General features: G+C 37.8%; 1 protein-coding gene across 4 annotated transcripts in view; it reads right to left on the minus strand.

Annotated features, from left to right (window-relative positions):
* The window catches only part of tmcc1 (transmembrane and coiled-coil domain family 1), a 156925-nt gene that overhangs the window by 105019 nt on the left and 34264 nt on the right, over positions 1–17642 (minus strand). Inside the window, exons 1-2 of one of the 4 annotated variants that reach the window (XM_008116982.3) lie at positions 17536–17629; positions 16355–16431 (exon numbers count right to left, since the gene is read on the minus strand). The exons of the other annotated variants lie outside the window; for them this stretch is intronic. Of the exons in view, the coding sequence (XP_008115189.1) occupies positions 16355–16393 (39 nt within the window). The 5' untranslated portion in view covers positions 16394–16431; positions 17536–17629. Of the gene's footprint in view, positions 1–16354; positions 16432–17535; positions 17630–17642 lie in introns of those variants that run through there. 4 annotated transcript variants of the gene reach the window in all.

The raw sequence follows: 17642 nt of genomic DNA on the forward strand, positions 1-17642 counted from the left end.
AGAAGGGAGGAGAGAGAACTATAAAAAAGAGGGGAGAATATATATATATATATATATATATATATATATATATATATAATAAAAGAGGATGGTGACCAAAAGGGAAATAATAATAATAATAATAAAAAAAATTGGTCTTGACTTCCTTCCAGTCCTTTGCGGTTTGGTTCTTTTCTAATTCTGCAGATTTTTATTTAACTGTTCAACTTTATGAACTCTATTAACATGTGGTACGTGAAACATGGGCTGACTCATGGTGTGGCTCACCAAGCTCAATACATGGAATAAAGCTCAATAAATTCAAAGCATTAGAATATTCAGAAGCAGACTGTACATATTTTTTTTGTTTCCAGAAAATTAACTTCCATCAAACAATACACTCCTACATTCGTTGACTAGAAAACATTTCAGGTGTTCAGAGCATAAATTAAATAGTATGTGACTTTAACACTAAGAACATGTACTACAGATAAATCAGTCAAAAGTATTTAGAAGCAGCTGAGGAGGAGAGAGAACCAAGAACAACTGTGGTAAGTAATATATATATATATATATATATATATATATATATATATATATATATATATATATAGCAAATCATTTGAAGGTAATAATGTATTTTAACATTAGACTAAGGAAATAGTATCAGTTCTATATAGGACCAGCTATTTCATTAAGAATGAAGCAAAATGCAAAACAAATTTTCAAACCAAATTTCAAACAAACCATCACAGGAGATTCAGCAGACTACAGGGTTGCTAAAGGTTAGACATCACCAGAGATCCATCAGAATTCATGAAACAGATTTTCCACTTCATTTCTAAAACAACATTCTTATCTGGATATGGGTGTACTTTAACAGTGCATTTGTACAGAGTGTCAATTCATTATTTACTGAATTAGTTTGGGTCTATGAAGATAGAATGGAGCAAGATACTTATCTACATGTTCTAGGTAGATGACATCCAGAAGACACTTCCATGACTCAGGTACTAAGCATCTGTTTACCTTAAAGCACATAATGAGGTCCCTTTTCCTAGAAAAGTATGGTACAGCTTAAGGGAAATGTGTGCAACAACATAGGCAACTGTGAAGACTTTTTGGAGAATAGGACCAACCAGTTTCTCACTTAGGGGGCCACTGAAATTAAATTAAATGTATTTCAAATAATATTAATGGCCTAAATTCACCCAGTAAAAGAAAAGCTGTAACAAATTGGTTAATAAAAGGCAAATATGACATAGTGGCTCTTCAAGAGACACATGTTGCACAAAAACATATATCACATCTAGAGAATCCCAAACTTGGCAGAAAATTCTATTCAGCAGACGATAAAAAGAAAAGGGGAGTGGTACTGTATATCAAAGAGGATATTCCAGCAGAGTTAAAATTTAGAGATATGGAAGGTAGATTTGTGGGAGTTGAAATAACGATAGGGACCCAGAAAATATTAATCTGTAATATCTACGCTCCAAACGGACCAAAAACACAATTTACTAAAAATTTAAGGGAGCAGATAGCTAAAACAGAAATTGAACATATAATGGTTTTTGGCGATTTCAATGGAATTTTAGATGACAACATGGACAAAACAAAAAAGGGTAAGAGATCAAAAAAGGGGAACAGAGGGATGCTGCCCAAAAATATGATTATGATGAAGGAGGAATTTAATCTGCAGGACATTTGGCGCTACCACAACCCAACAATAAGAGACTATACCTTCTATTCGAGTAGACACCAAACCTGGTCGCGCATTGACATGGTATGGTCCACCAATTCAATAGTGACCAAAGTATCGGATATGAAAATTTTGGCTAGAGACAAATCAGACCATAGCCCAATTGAATTGACTTTGAATTATAAACCGCCCAGCTTCAAATGGAGACTGGATGATAATTTAATTAAATCAGAAAAGGATATAAACAGATACAAAGAATTGACTAAGGAATTCTTTAAAATAAACACTCAAGAAGAAACAAAAATCCAAACAATTTGGGACACATATAAAGCCGTAATAAGAGGCTACTTGATTCAACAAAAAGCTAAAAATAATAAACAAAAATTCCAAAGAATAAATGAAATTGTGAAAAGAGATCGAAAGAAAGGAAAAACAGCTGAAAACGAATCCTAAAGATAAATCAATTCAAAAACAATTAAAGGATTTGAAAAATGAAAAAGACCATATGGATTTGGAGAGTATTGCAAAGAAATTAAAATTCATTAGGCAAGACAATTTTGAGAATGCCAACAGGCCCGGAGCCTGGCTAGCCAGGAAAGTAAGGAAAAAGCGCCAACAACAATTAATAACAAAAATAAGAGGGACTAACAAAGTTCACACTAAAGACAAGGAAATTATGGAAGAATTCCATCAATTCTATGTCCAATTATACAAAGAGAAGCAAATGGATTACTCAAAAATAGCCCAATATCTAGGCAATCAAAAACTGGAGAAAATTACTGAAACGCAACGAGAACTACTCAACAAAGAAATTACGGAAGAAGAAATAAAGAAAATAATAAAATCGTTGAAAGGGAACAAGGCGCCGGGACCTGATGGTTTCTCGGCTAGTTTTTACAAAACATTCCAAAATGAACTATCTGCCCAACTTAAAACTATAATGAATCAAATTTTACAGGGCCGAGAAATCCCAGACTCATGGAGAACAGCGGATATAACCACAATTCCCAAAGAAAATTCTGACTCATTAGAAGTAAAAAACTATCGCCCAATCTCTCTCCTCAACTTGGACTATAAAATCTTTACGGGAATACTAGCAAACAGATTCAAAAATTTCTTAAATTCTTGGATTTCGGAAGAACAAACAGGTTTCCTACCGGGCAGAAAAATGGGGGACAACATAAGATGCATCCTAGATATCATTGAGTACTACGACAAAAACCATCAAAAAGAATTGGCACTCTTATCAATTGACGCCGAAAAAGCATTTGATAACCTGAATTGGGGTTTCTTCAAATTACTTTTCAAAGAAATAGACATTGGATATCAGTTTTCAAATGCAATCGATAAGATATACGAATCCCAGCGGGCAAGGTTAATAATCAATGGCCAAACCTCAAAGGAAATTAAGATTGAGAAAGGAACCCATCAAGGATGTCCTCTCTCGCCCCTTATTTTCATATTCTCTATAGAGATACTTCTAAAAAACATCAATGAGGACAAGGAATTAAAAGGGGCAAGAATAAAACAAAAAGACTATAAATTGAGAGCATTTGCGGACGATGTCATATGTATTATCGAGGAACCAAGGAAAAATATACAGAAATGGATACACAAACTGGAAGAATTCGGCGAACTAGCGAGTTTTCACTTAAACAAAAAGAAGACAAAAATATTAACAAAAAACATAACAAAACTTAATCAAGAAAGACTGCAAGAAAGTGTGGGCATCGCCGTGACCCCCAAAATACGATATCTGGGAATATGGTTAACACACAAAAACGCACATCTATTAGAGAACAACTATCACGTAAAATGGAAAGAAATAAGTAAAGATTTGAAAAATTGGATCAACCTTAAAATCTCATTATTGGGGAGAATCGCACTAATAAAGATTAATATTCTTCCAAAACTATTATACCTTTTTCAAAATCTCCCCATTATCCGGAGCGCTAAAATATTCAATACTTGGAACAAGGAAATCTCAAAATTCTTGTGGAAGGGAAAGAGACCGAGAATTAAAAACTTAATAATGACTGATTCTAAGACCAGAGGGGGATTTGGTCTTCCCAACTTAAGAATCTACTTTGAAGCTTCCGCCCTAACATGGGCACTGGACTGGGCTCACCTGAAAAATAACAAATTGCTAGACTTAGAAGGATCGGACTTACGTCGAGGCTGGCACGCCTATATCGGATATGACAAAAGAGCAATTGAAAAAGGATTCGGAGATCACTTTGTACGATCTTCAATTATAAAGGTTTGGGAGAAATACAAACCATATATATACAGGAAAACACTAATGTGGATATCTCCTCTTGAGGCCAATCAAAGAAAAATCCTGGGATGGCAACAATGGCCAACATATAAAGAAATTTTAACAAAAAGAGGGAACCAATACCAATTGAAAGAGCAAGAAGATTTAAAAAAGATTTACCATAACTTAACTTGGTTCCAATATATACAAATAAAAGAACAATTTGTTAAAGACAGTAAAATTGGCTTCAACGAAAATGAAACGATATGGGACAAGTTGCTTAGGAATGGAAAAAAAAGCATAACAATTCTATATAATACATTGCTAGAATGGTCGACAGAGACGGAAACAGTTAAGGCATGTATGACAAAATGGGCCAGAAATATCGGAAGACAAATTAAATTCGAAGAATGGGAACAAATTTGGAATGTTAAATTAAAGTATACCTACGCGACAGACCTGAAAGAAAACTGGCTAAAAATCTTCCATAGGTGGTACATCACACCGAAAAAATTAGGCTTAATGTATTCGAATGTTCAAAACAAATGCTGGAAGTGCAGAAACCAGATTGGCTCTTTCTACCACGCATGGTGGACATGTGAGGAAACGCAGAAATACTGGAAAACAATACATGCCGAGACTCAGAAAATATTAAAAAAGTTCTTCCCTTTAAAACCGGAATATTACCTCCTAGGAATAACCGACAAAGATATGAATCTCAACAGAAACGAAGACATACGGCTCACATACTTGACTACAGCCGCGAGAATTTTATTCGCAAAATATTGGAAAATATAAGCTATACCAAGCATAGAAGAGTGGACCGCAAAAATGGATGAAATATATGATATGGACTCATTAACATTTTTGATTAAACAACATAAAGGAAAACCAATGAAATGCACGGACTGGTCGCTCTACAAAGAATATAAGCAACAAAGGAACAGGAAATAACCTGCGGAGCAAATATACAAAAAACAAACTTTGATCGGTACAAACAGAAACAGAAAACAAATCCAACCAGGACTATAAGAAGAATGGAAATAGCAGCAAATCATTTCGAAGTGACGAGAATGGAAGACTGAACCCCCCCCCTTGCCCACATTCCCCCCCTTTTCTTTTCTTTTCTTTTTTTTCTTTTCCTTTTTTTCCTCTATCTGTCTTTTTAACCCATTGTGTTCAAAAAAAAACCTCAATAAAAATTAATTGAAAAAAAAAGGGGGCCACTGAAATTTACTAATCTGTGGGAAAGGCTTGACATGAAGGAGCCTGGAAGCCTACAGTATATTGTCATTCTGCAGATTTATTTTCAATTCCATTTAAAATTGACAAGAATGAATTTCCACGTGTTTCAGCACTTGAAAAGAATGTGTAAACATCAGCAATTATTCTTGGACAATGGTAGGGAAATATCTATAGCCACTTCCACTTGCAAAACCTATATTCTGCTGTTTTATCTAGTTGTGTTTTATCCAGATTGTTATATCCTATCATGCTCTTATTTTAATTCTGTTTTTGCTCTAATGGATTGCTTGTATTGATTTTGGTGTTTTGTTGGCATTTTGCCCCATATGTCAGCCACCCCGAGTCCCTTCGGGGAGATGGTGGTGGGGTATAAGAACGAAGTTGTTGTTGTTGTTGTTGTTAAGACCTACAATGGCTATAAAGAGACATCCAAGTAAAGTCCCTGTTCCCTAGATATGCCAAGCAAACAGACAACGCAGTTGAAATTTACCATGACATAATTTAAATCTTTATAATAAAAATAATAATTAAAACTTTATTTATAAACCGCCCTATCTCCCTGAAGGGACACAGGGTGATTTCCAAACAAAAGTGGCAAACATTCAATGCCATAAAATAATGCAAACAAACCAAATCAGACAATACATATGACAACTTCAACAGGAACTTATAATAACAAGCAAAATAAAAATAAAAATATATAATTAAAACATATTAAGTAAGCATAATACATCTATAATCAAATCTTTAACTTTGAATATGTTTTGATGGATTTTAATTGAATTTTTTTATGCTGTTTGTGTTTAATTCTGTTTTAATTTTTGTATATTTGTATAAAGTGTATGTTGATGCTTTTATGTCAAGCTGCTTTGAATTCCCTTTGGGGAGAAAAAGCAGGATATATATAAATAGAATAACAACAACAACAACAACAACAACAACTAATAATAATTGAACTCACATTGCTGCTGGGCCAATAAAAGGACTGTGCCAATATAATGGGGAATATAAAGAGAGAACATTAGCACCACTACTTGATCAAAAAAAGGTGTATTTGATCAACCTTTGTGCTTCTCACAGCAAGAGAGGAAAACAATAGCAACTATCCTTCCGCAGTTGCTTAGCCATGATCTTCAAATTAGTATACAGTCTTCCCTCACTTATTGCTGGGGTTAGGTTCCCGGACCACCTGCAATAAGTGAAAATCCGAGAAGTAGGGACACTATATTTATTTTAATATTTATACATGATTTTAGTAGTTATACACATTTTAAGTCTTTATCAACCTAGCGTGTGTTGATAAATCGCCTCCTCCTCACGTTGCAGCTTGGGGTCTTTTTCTCTCCCTTTGGCTTCTCCTTCCTCCCTTCCTTAGGCTGTAAATTGTAATTTTTATGATTTTTAATAGTCTTTTAGAGTTTGTTGAAAAACCGCAAAACAGCGAATCTGCGAAAAGTGACCCACAAAGTATTGAGGGAACACTGTATAGCTATCATAAGACCCTTGTAACCCTAAAGTCGAATTTGAACTAAGGACTGCAGATAATGAGGATCCTGCCAGGCAAGCATTTGCAGTAACACAATCAGAGTTTCAAATTAAAGAACATACCCACCAAGGCTGAAGGCAGATACAGAGGCTTTAAATACGTTCTGATCAAGAACGGATGCAAGTGCACTCGTGCCCAAAAGTACAAGCATCACCACACTGTGAAGTGCAACCATTTTATATACGAACAATGGGACTGGTTAATTGTTCTGGTTTGGAAAAAGATCTCAGAGGGGTTTGTTTAACCTTCCTGTTCCCAGGGGATTATTTTGCAGGGTCATGTAGAGTTGGCTGTCTTGATACATTTTTAAATAACAATTTATACATTTCAAATTTAGAATACAGTATATAAAAAGAATTTAGGAAACAGTATATAAAAACACAAGAATGGCCATCAGATTGGAATAAATCAATTTATATCCCCATACCAAAAAAAGGAAAATGCTAAAGAATGCTCGAGCTTTTGTACAGTGGCCCTTATTTCACATGCCAGTAAGGCAATGCTCAAGATCTTGAAAGGCAGGCTCCAGCAATACATGGAGCAAGAGTTGCCAGATGTACAAGCTGGGTTTAGAAAAGGCAGAGGAAAGAGAGACCAAATTGCTAATATCTGCTGGATAATGGAGGAAGCTAGGGAATTTCAGAAAAACATCTATTTCTGCTTTATTGACTATTCTAAAGCCTTCGACAGTGTGGATCATAATAAATTGTGGCAAGTTCTTGGTGGTAAGGGGATACCAAGTCACTTTGTCTGTCTCCTGAGAAATCTGTATAAAGGCCAAGTAGCCACAGTAAGAACAGACATGAAATAAAACACAATATAAATACAACTGAATAAAACACATAAGCATGTAACAACAGCATAAAACTCAGAACAAAACAACGCTCATCCGTCAATGACGATAGCTAATGGAAATATAACCAGCCTGTAAACAATAGGGCCAAGGAATGGGCGTAAGTACAGAGCTGTAACCATGGGACAAGGGCAAGAGCTAAAGTGCAAGACTGCATAGCTAATTCATTGATCAACTTGGGATTAGGCGATCTCAAATGTTTGTTTGAATAGTCAGTTCTTCAGATCACTACAGGAGGAGGACAGTGTGGGGGCTTGCCTAATCTCCCAGGGGAAGGCGTTCCAAAGCCAGGGGACCGCCATTGAGAAGGCCCTCTCCCTCGTACCCACCAACCATGCTTGAGACAGTGGTGGGACCAAAAGGAGGGCCTCCCCGGCCAATCTTAGAACCCTTGCCGGTTCATTGGGGGAGGGGATGTGGTCATGAAGATAGGCAGGACCCAAACCGTTTTAACACATTTTGCTAACTATCTATATCTATATCTATATAAATAAAAGTTATATATACAATGAGAAATGAGCCTTTTTGGGGAGGCTTGCTGCTGGTTCATTGCGTGGTGGCAAAGGCTTCATATAAAAGAGAAGGATGCCGCTTAATTTCATTATGGTCTAATGTCCTTTGAAAACTGTAATTCTCTTGGGGTGGGAAGGTCCTGTGTTTGACAAACACAGCATTATCCTACTGGTAGCAAATTCTAGTATTTACTAATAAACTCTATACAGTAATATGTCCTTTTACCAATTCTTAATTTTCTATCATTTAGCCTCAGTTATTGAACCCCATGATCACAGTATTATAAAAGAGGGGAAAAACTTCTCCCTACACTTTATATCCCCAGAAAGCATAATTTTATGAACATCTATTATGTTTTCCTTTTTTTCCAAAGCAAAGAGCCTTACTTTATAGCAATGGTTCTCAACCTGGGGTACCCAAATGTTTTTGGCTTTCAACTCCCAAAAATCCTAACAGCTGGTAAACTGGCTGGGATTTCTGGGAGTTGTATGCCAAAAATATCTGGGGACCCCCAGGTTGAGAACCACTGCTCTATAGGGACTGCTTTAGGCCTTAGTCTTGTTACCCTGTTGAACATGTTTCCCAGTTCTAATACGTTTTTTTAAAGATGTAGTGACCAGAACTAATTACAGTATTTCGAAGTGTGACAGTGGTTTTATATATTTTCAAATTATGCGACACACGTGAGTTTTTACTAATACCATAAGCCCAAAATTTCCTCCTTAGTCAGCTCTGACCCCCTCCAATATCAGAGTGGGTGCCCTGCTATGCATCACTTTGCAAATACATACAGTGCAGAATTAATAGTTTGAACTAACAAGGATTTCTTTGCACAGAAATGTGACACTCAATTGCTTAGGCTTTTCCCCATATCCACATTACAAAACACACACAATACAGAGAATTAAAATGTCAAAATGTACTTTGTCCTTTATAACTTATATCACTCATTTGTACTGTGAGTCCCTTAAGTAATAACTTGTTAGACAGGCATAAATGTGTGTGTGTGTTTGTGTATATACACATAATCTATAAATCAACATCACAGCTCATTTTATTATCATTTTTAAAAGGGAAATCTTTAAGTAAAGTTATTTAAATAGATCCTATATTCAAACTGAAAACCAAAATTCAGTTAAAAGAGCTATTTATTTTTTATTTATTTATTACAGTACTCACCCAAATAGGGGACTCAGGGTGGCTTACAATAAAAACACATATATAAAAATAATACAGAACATTCAATCAATTAAAATAAAATACAATAAACATTCATAAAAATATACATATAAATATACAATGTTCGAAGGCCTGGTCCCACAACCAGGTCTTAACTTTTCTACGGAAAGATAGGAGGGAGGGAGCCCACCTGACATCATTTGGGAGGGCATTCCATAGGTGGGGAGCCACTACTGAAAAGGCCCTGTCTCTCCTCCCCGCCAGCCGCACCTGTGAGCCTGGTGGGACTGCCAGCAGGGCCTCAGCTGAAGATCTTAAATTTCAAGGTGGGTCATAGCGGGAGACACGTTCGGACAGGTAAGCTGGGCTGGAACCGTGTAGAGCTTTATAGGCTAAAGCTAGCACCTTGAATTGTGTTCGGTAGCTAATCGGCAGTACGCTCCAAACCCCCTCTGGCTTCTCTCAACAGCCAGGATGGGCAGGGGTCCAGGATGCATGTGGTTGTTCTCGCCTCTCCAAGAATCTTGTCCACATCCTCAAGCTCAACCAATTGAAATGAATCCATCAAAACTAGACAAGCAGGCGCTCTCATTACATCCTCAGAGACTGCCGTTAATATGGCGTTAAAGTCGGAGCGGATCAGAGCGACTTTGTCTGCAAAGAACCGAGCAAAGGCTTCACAGCAGGCTGCCAAGTTATCAGGGATCCCATCTTCCGTGGTGGGAGTTAACAACCCTCTGATAACTTGGAACAGCACCGCCAGACAGTTCTTTGTGGACGCAATGTTGGCCGCAAGGTAAACTCTCCTTGCGGCTTTGATTGCTGTGCCATATGTCCTAAGATAAGAACACAGTCATGTTCAATCTGACTTGTACTCTGATTGCCACACACACTCTAGTTCCCTCTTCTTTCACTTCATTGCTGCCAGCTCCTCAGTGAACCAAGGAGCGGATCAGAGCGACTTTGTCTGCAAAGAACCGAGCAAAGGCTTCACAGCAGGCTGCCAAATTATCAGGGATCCCATCTTCTGTGGTGGGAGTTAACAACCCTCTGATAACTTGGAACAGCGCCGCCAGACAGTTCTTTGTGGATGCAATGTTGGCCGCAAGGTAAACTCTCCTTGCGGCTTTGATTGCTGTGCCATATGTCCTAAGATGAGAACACAGTCGTGTTCGATCTGACTTGTACTCTGATTGCCACACACACTCTAGTTCCCTCTTCTTTCACTTCATTGCTGCCAGCTCCTCAGTGAACCAAGGAGCTGGTTTAGCTCGGTTAATCGAGAGGGGACGTTCCGGAGTGATCGTGTTTATTGCCCTAGTCGTCTCTCCATTCCAGAGAAAGACCAGAGCATCAACAGGATCACCTGCCGAGGAGGCGGGAATCTCCCCAAGAGCCGTCAGGAATGCTTCTGGATCCATAAGTCTCCTGGGGTGGACCATTTTAGTAGGTCCACTACCCCTGCAGAGGTTGGGGGGTGCAGTAAGTCTAAACCTGATCAGGTGTTGGTTGGTCCACGGCAACGGAGCGATGGTAAGCTCCTCCACACTGCCACCTTCCTCCCATCCCTGACAGAAGACCAAGTCTAGTGCGTGTCCCGCACTGTGGGCCTGTTACTAATTGGGACAGCCCCTTGGTTGCCATGGAGGCCATGAAGTCCTGAGCCACACCTGAAAGGTTGGTCTCAGAATGTACATTGAAGTCCCCCAGCAGTATGAGCCATTGGGACTCCATCGCCAGGCCCGAGACCACCTCAGCTAGCTCAGGCAGGGAGACTGTAGCACAGTGGGGTGGTTGGTACGCTAGCAGAATCCCTAATCTGTCCCGGTCTCCTACCCTCAAGTGAACACATTCAAACATGGTCGACTGCAGGATGGGGCACTGTCACGCCCAGGCAGCGGAGCACTAAGAACCAGACACAGAGGCCAAATATAATCTAATATCTTTATTAAGGAAATATTATAGAAGAATAAAAACAAGTAGAAAATGTAGTCCAGGAATAGACCTTTCAAAGAAGGTCAAATATAGTCCAGAATTATTTTGTCCATTATATTATATTAGAGTTCAAAGTTGTAATCCCATAACCGAAACACACTCTACTTTCAAGCCGTAGAGTGGGGAAACGTCCAACGATGTTTTCTGAGGTTCAAAGTGAGTCCAAGGCAAGAACTGGAGACAAGACTAGATACTTGAGACAAAAATCCAAGGCTGGAAACAAGACTAGATAGTTCTTGAAAACTCGACAAGGCAAATCAAGGCACGACAAGGCAAGGTAACTGGATTCGCAGACTTAACGTAGTCCACACTAGAAATGGAGCCGATGTTACTGCTGAAGTTGATCAGCTGACTCCGCACGGATTTCTCTGTGTGGGTAACTTTTAAGAGCTTGAATCTTCCTGCAAAGCAGGTGTCCAAAGCTTCCTTTCCCAAGGGAAAGAGAAGCGAAACACATCTTTCTGCAGCTGCAATCCTCCCTGCAAATTCCCAAGAGAAACTTGGCTAATTAGAGTCTTGTTTGGCTGCTAATCTGAGACTTCTCCTTGTTATTTCTTTCTCGCCCCGACTCGCCGCATAGGAATGTTTTCTCGAAAAGGGGGGAGAAACACTGGGAGAAACCGATTCAAGGTCTCTTCTAATTAAGTCCTGGGTAGATTCGTCAACAACAGGCATCTGGAAGAAATCCGTCTCTTGCTGAGACGGCAGAAAACCCATGTTTTCATCATCATTATCCATGATGGCGCTAGGATCAGAACTCTGAGACCCATGAGACATCACAGGCACCTGGTCAGGGGAATGAATCCTTATAGACCACTGTGACCCCGCCTCCCCGCCCTCCAGGTCTCGGTAAGCTGTACGGGGTAACCTGGTGGGAAAAGCTGGGTGAGATTAACTCTTCCAATCTCGTCCAGCCAGGTCTCCGTTATATATGCCAGGTCTGCATGTTCATCCAAGATGAGATCTTGGATGAGAGATGTCTTCCCATTCACAGACCTGGCACTGAAGAGCGCCACCTTCAACCTGGAGGAACCGCCAACCTGGCTACCCAGATTAACTATGTCAGGAGACCATTTTGGGACTATTAATATCCTTCCAGAAACCCTAGGCCGAATTAAATAATTTGGTCTCCCTTTCTCCTATCTCCCCCTCCCAGACACCACCTCAATAGGGACTCCCCACCCATCAGAACACCCCCCCTCCCCTATCATGCTGATCTCTCTCTTCCTCTTCCCCTGGTCCGAACGATGTCATTTGGTTTATTAATCTCCTATTATCGATTGGTATCCTTTTGTACCCATTCCCTCCCCCCACCCTGCAATCCCCGTAACCCTCCAGCCTCCCCCACCCCCCTCCAACAATACAAAGTGCAAGTGCAGTTGTAAAGTGCAGAGGGTGCATGAGCAGCATAGGTATCAAGTCTAAGCTAACTAAAGTGCAAGGCAGGCAGAGAGGATTATGATAGTAAAGTAATTCAATAAGGTGCAATATGAATTTTGTAAGGTGCCAGAGCAGGACCAATTACAGATGATAAACTTAATATATTAATCAAGGGGACCAGGCTTCACAGCATGTAATAGTTGTTGTAGCAGCATTTGAAGCTGTTATAGCAGCAGTATATAATAATAAAATGAACTCAATAAGACAGACTCTCAGCACAACTAAAGCCTTAGTTGTTATGATGTTATGTTAGGAGAATACACTTAATGTCAGGAATGTTAAAAGAATATAATTGCTGATAACAAATATGAAGTACACAAGATGAAATCAATCTGTTATACAGGGCACGGCATTCCATTACATGATTCAAATTAATTCACTGCAGCTGGATTAATTGTGCTCAGATGGCAGTTTTATTCAAATTAACTGAGAAGTGAGACATCATAAACAAAATTGTGAACTTATGAAAGCTAACTAATGAATGATGTGTGTTTTTGGCTTGCTTAACAAAACTATAACCTAATACGAACTTCAGGATTTGTCTCATAGTTAACACTGCTATTCCTGCATTGAGGAGCTATTTTACTATTCCTTTACACAGAAGAAAGTGCAGTAGAAAAAAAAGAACCAATTACCCAGTAACACCAAATACCCTGTTGCTATATTCTGACATTCCAGAGAACCCTCTTTTTGCATAATCTGATTATATGAGTTCAAAACATTTAAATCTTCCATATTAATGTTAAAGAGTGTGGACGAGAAACTGTATTATTCAGATCATGGTGAACTCATGACTGATGTGGATAACTTCTGAAGTTTCACTCATGCGATAGTAGATATAATATACAGTAAAGTCTTACTTTTCCAAGCTAAACGGCCAAGCAGAAGCTTGGATAAGCAAATATCTTGGATAATAATAAAGGATTAAGGAAAAGTCTATTAAACGTCAAATTAGGTTATGATTTTACTAATTAAGCACCAAAACATCATGTCAAACAACAAATTTGACAGAAAAAGTAGTTCAATATGCAGTAATGTTATGTTGTAATTATTGTATTTACCAAATTTAGAACCAAAATATCACGATATATTGAAAACATTGACTACAAAAATGGCTTGGATAATCCAGAGGCTTGGATAAGTGAGACTCTACTGTAATACAGAGAGAGAGAGATTTCGATCTAGTTTTGGTTTGATTCACTAAATTGGAGAGGAACTAGCAGGCTCTCAAGTAACACGGGGGAATGCCTGTGTGTTCATATTCCCATTTCACCCATATATGTAAAAGCAATAGGCAATTCCTTTTTGGAATCTTATCATGGCATCATGTGTCATATCCCAAGATTTAGCTATAATAGACTATTTAAAGAGGTTGTATGAACTGTCAGAAGTTCCACAGCACCCTCTTTTGGCAAAATACTGAAGTTTAACATCTCTTGTTTTATTTTCGTCCTGAGAACAGCCCTCAGGTTGAATTCCACAGCCACAGAACATTTCTCTTAACTTCCTCCTCATGATAGAAGCCAAAGTATTTCACATCAACATTTTAGCACCAGATTTCTCCAGGGGTGTGCGTGCATAGTATATAATCTTCAATTTACATTGTGGAAACTGCTATTTTGTGAGACGTAAAAAGATCTGTGGAAAAAACCTAATTATTTTTGTTTATTTTACCAGTAGTTTACAACAACTGCTCCTGTGTTTCATTGTTGTCTTGACAAATTTTAATTTTGAAAATGCACATATCACATTTTCCAAGTTTTGTTGCTTTCACCCAATACACTGTTGTTGTTGTTTTTAAAAAATACTGCTGAATCATAAATATGCAATGGTTTAAAACAAAATACAGAATTATGGGTCTTAAGTTTATTTCTTTGCTCTAAATACCTGAACAAAAGAGAGATCCAGAAAGTTTTTCCACTTTGTACACCATCCACCAAAATAAGATTGGGGCTTATTTTAAAAAATTAGACCCCTAATTTGTGCCAGCACAAGGGAACAATGGGGGGAAAGTGTGTGAGAGGACAAATGCCTTCAAATCATCTGTTAACTTACAGCAACCCCATGCATTTCATAGGATTTTCTTAGGCAAAGATTACTCAGAGGTACATAAATATGAAAAAGCAATTCATATGTTAATGAGAAGCAGAGGGTACACCTGTAATATATCTACACTCTAGAATTAATACCTTTCGATACTACTTTTACTGCTATGGCTCCTAGCATTTTTTAATTCTTGCCATACAAGACTGATTGGAGTTCTGGGTAGCAGAAGGTAGGAAAGTGTGTAATGGGATGCAGATGATAATATGAGGAAAAGGAAACTTCAAGCTAAACAAACAGTTCCTAGACAGAAGTGGTTTCCTAATGCTCTCCAGGACTTTCTTACTGCTAAGAAAGAAAGCAAGGGTCTACACATTCATCATTCTTCCTAATAGACACTCTTGATAGGTTTGATTGTGCTCACACACCAGGAACAGTAAATGGCACAGAAGACATCTTTTACCACAATTCAGAGAAAGATTAATGTCAGCTTGTAAAATGATCCTGCTGTCCTGCCACTGCCTTATCAATATGCAATTAGCTTACCGTCATTTGACAATTTCTTATCTTGTTCCGACACACAAACAATGCAACCCTATATCTGTATACACTATCAAGCATTTAGCCTGAGCATTTTAAATTATTAAGCAGCATGAACACATCCTGCAATGTCTCAAACTTACATCTGTTTCACTAAAAGAACATTCTTAATGGGCTCAAAATGTTCAACGTAGCAAAAGTGTAGAAGGGAACTAATACAGATCCCTAAATGTGGAAATATAATGTTAACATCTTTCGTTACTTTAGCAGCTAGAAATGTGGTTTGTGGACGTGACCCTTATACTGACATCAAGTCAAAAGTCAGCTAAATAGGTCTTATTACTTGTGTGCAGTCATATTGTGACTGAATTACTTATATCAGTTCATAGGATCACAACATAGCCAATTTAGTAGATGCTTATTTAATATATTCACAATAATAAGAAAAGGCTCTAACACTACAAACAAAACATAACCACAGTATCTTTCAAGGTGAAGAAAGTTGTAGTTGCCTAATATTTTAAAGTAACTAGCTCCCTCTCCTACAAAGGGAATCTAGAACAGATCCACACTGTAGAATTAATGCAATTTGGCATCACTTTAACTAACTTGGCTCAACTATATAGAATAGTGAGAGGGGTCATTTTAAAAGGTTTTTAGTCTTCTCTGCCAAAGGGTGCTGGTGCCTCATCAAAGTACGGCTCCCAGAACTGCACAGTAGTGAGTCATGGCAGATAAAGTGGTATAACTCCATTAATTCAATGGTGTAGATGTATTCTTAGACACAAGAATGTATCATTGCTGGAAATGACAATACATAACCAAGTAACTTAGCAAAACTCAGCAATCACTACCCATTTTGTAATAAGTTTCTGAAGAAGAAGTCTACTAATTATCTAATAAGTAATTTCAACTTATTAGAAAATAGCAAGACTGCATCTAGTCAGTATCATACAACTAAATATTCTTCAGTTTTGCTACTGGGAGAGGTTTGATTCAAATACTGTTCTTAATCTTTCACTTATCACAATTTTAACATATATTTTCAATGTGCTCTTTACTTACTTCACCCTCAGATCCTTGGCTATCCAAGTCATTCTCCATGACTCTTCTGTTAAGAGTTTCAGTTTTTCTGATGATCACTATATCAGGAGAAATTACCTATTTAAACAGTTGGTAAACTGTGCAGGAAACAAAGAATCTAGTAACTCCTAAAGAGCAAGGGTGAGAGTGCTAAGAACTTATTCACTTGTCAGTCAATACGCTTTCTTTATCGAATACTATACATTACTGGGCAAACTGATAACAGAAATGTCTTAAAATCATTTCAGTCAGTCAAGTTTGTGGATCATTGCTGCAAATATGCATGCTGTTGCTATTATCTTGTCAAGATGGAATATAGCCATGAAACATCTATTTATAATTATCTGATGCAGAGATGCATTCTTCAAGGAAATAGATACAGGTATACCTGAGTTTTAAAAGCTTCTGATAAAAGAACTGATTTTTTTAAAACCATCCACCTCCTTTTTTCACCTTGTCTGCTGTGCAGCTAGTCAGTGTTAAGAAGATGTTGGAGGAGGGCTAGAGAAACAGAGACTTTCAATGTAATTTTGCACTACTGTTTCTAAATAATGCAAGGAAACTTCAGCTAGGAAAGAACTGAATGCTTCTTTAGCTGATCTTACCATAGCCATGTGTACATACTTACAATCAGCAAGATAAACAGCAACTGCCCCAGAATCATTTATTGAGTAAGAGCATATGTGAATAGTTAAATCAGAGATAAAAAGGGGCAGCAGATAAGCCTGTTTCACAATCCACCACCAGCATGTTAAAAAATGCAGATTTGGAAATCTGTTTACCAAACTAGAAATCATAAGGAAAATGGAGTCTGGTGAAAGGAAAAAAAATGCCTGGAGAAGATTTCAAGTGGTCTGTATAAGGTTCAAAACATTTTTCTTTATTTATGCAGAGCTTTCATTTCATTAGTGCCTAGTGTTATAAAGAAATACTATTTTAAAATATGCTTAACTGTTCTGTTTTGTGATGTAGGGATTCAACTATTCTTCTTATGTTATTTCTGCCTCTGGCACCATAGTTTCTGTTATAGACATAATTCCCAAGCACAGACCCATTTCATTAACTGAGATAAACCTGTATGTCCTTTCAAGTAGTAGTAACATCTATTATACCACTTTTAATAGCCAAGATTCCTAACCAAAACTTCTACAGTTTAGACTCACCAAAATTCCTCCATGGAATGCAAGTTTAAGAATGACTGAACTTCTTTTTCATCACAACTGAAAGAATTCTCAATGTCTGTTATGCAGCAGGTGTATTCTGCAAAAGG

Source organism: Anolis carolinensis, chromosome 2 (assembly GCF_035594765.1).
Source record: "Anolis carolinensis isolate JA03-04 chromosome 2, rAnoCar3.1.pri, whole genome shotgun sequence".
Classification (NCBI taxonomy): domain Eukaryota; kingdom Metazoa; phylum Chordata; class Lepidosauria; order Squamata; family Dactyloidae; genus Anolis; species Anolis carolinensis.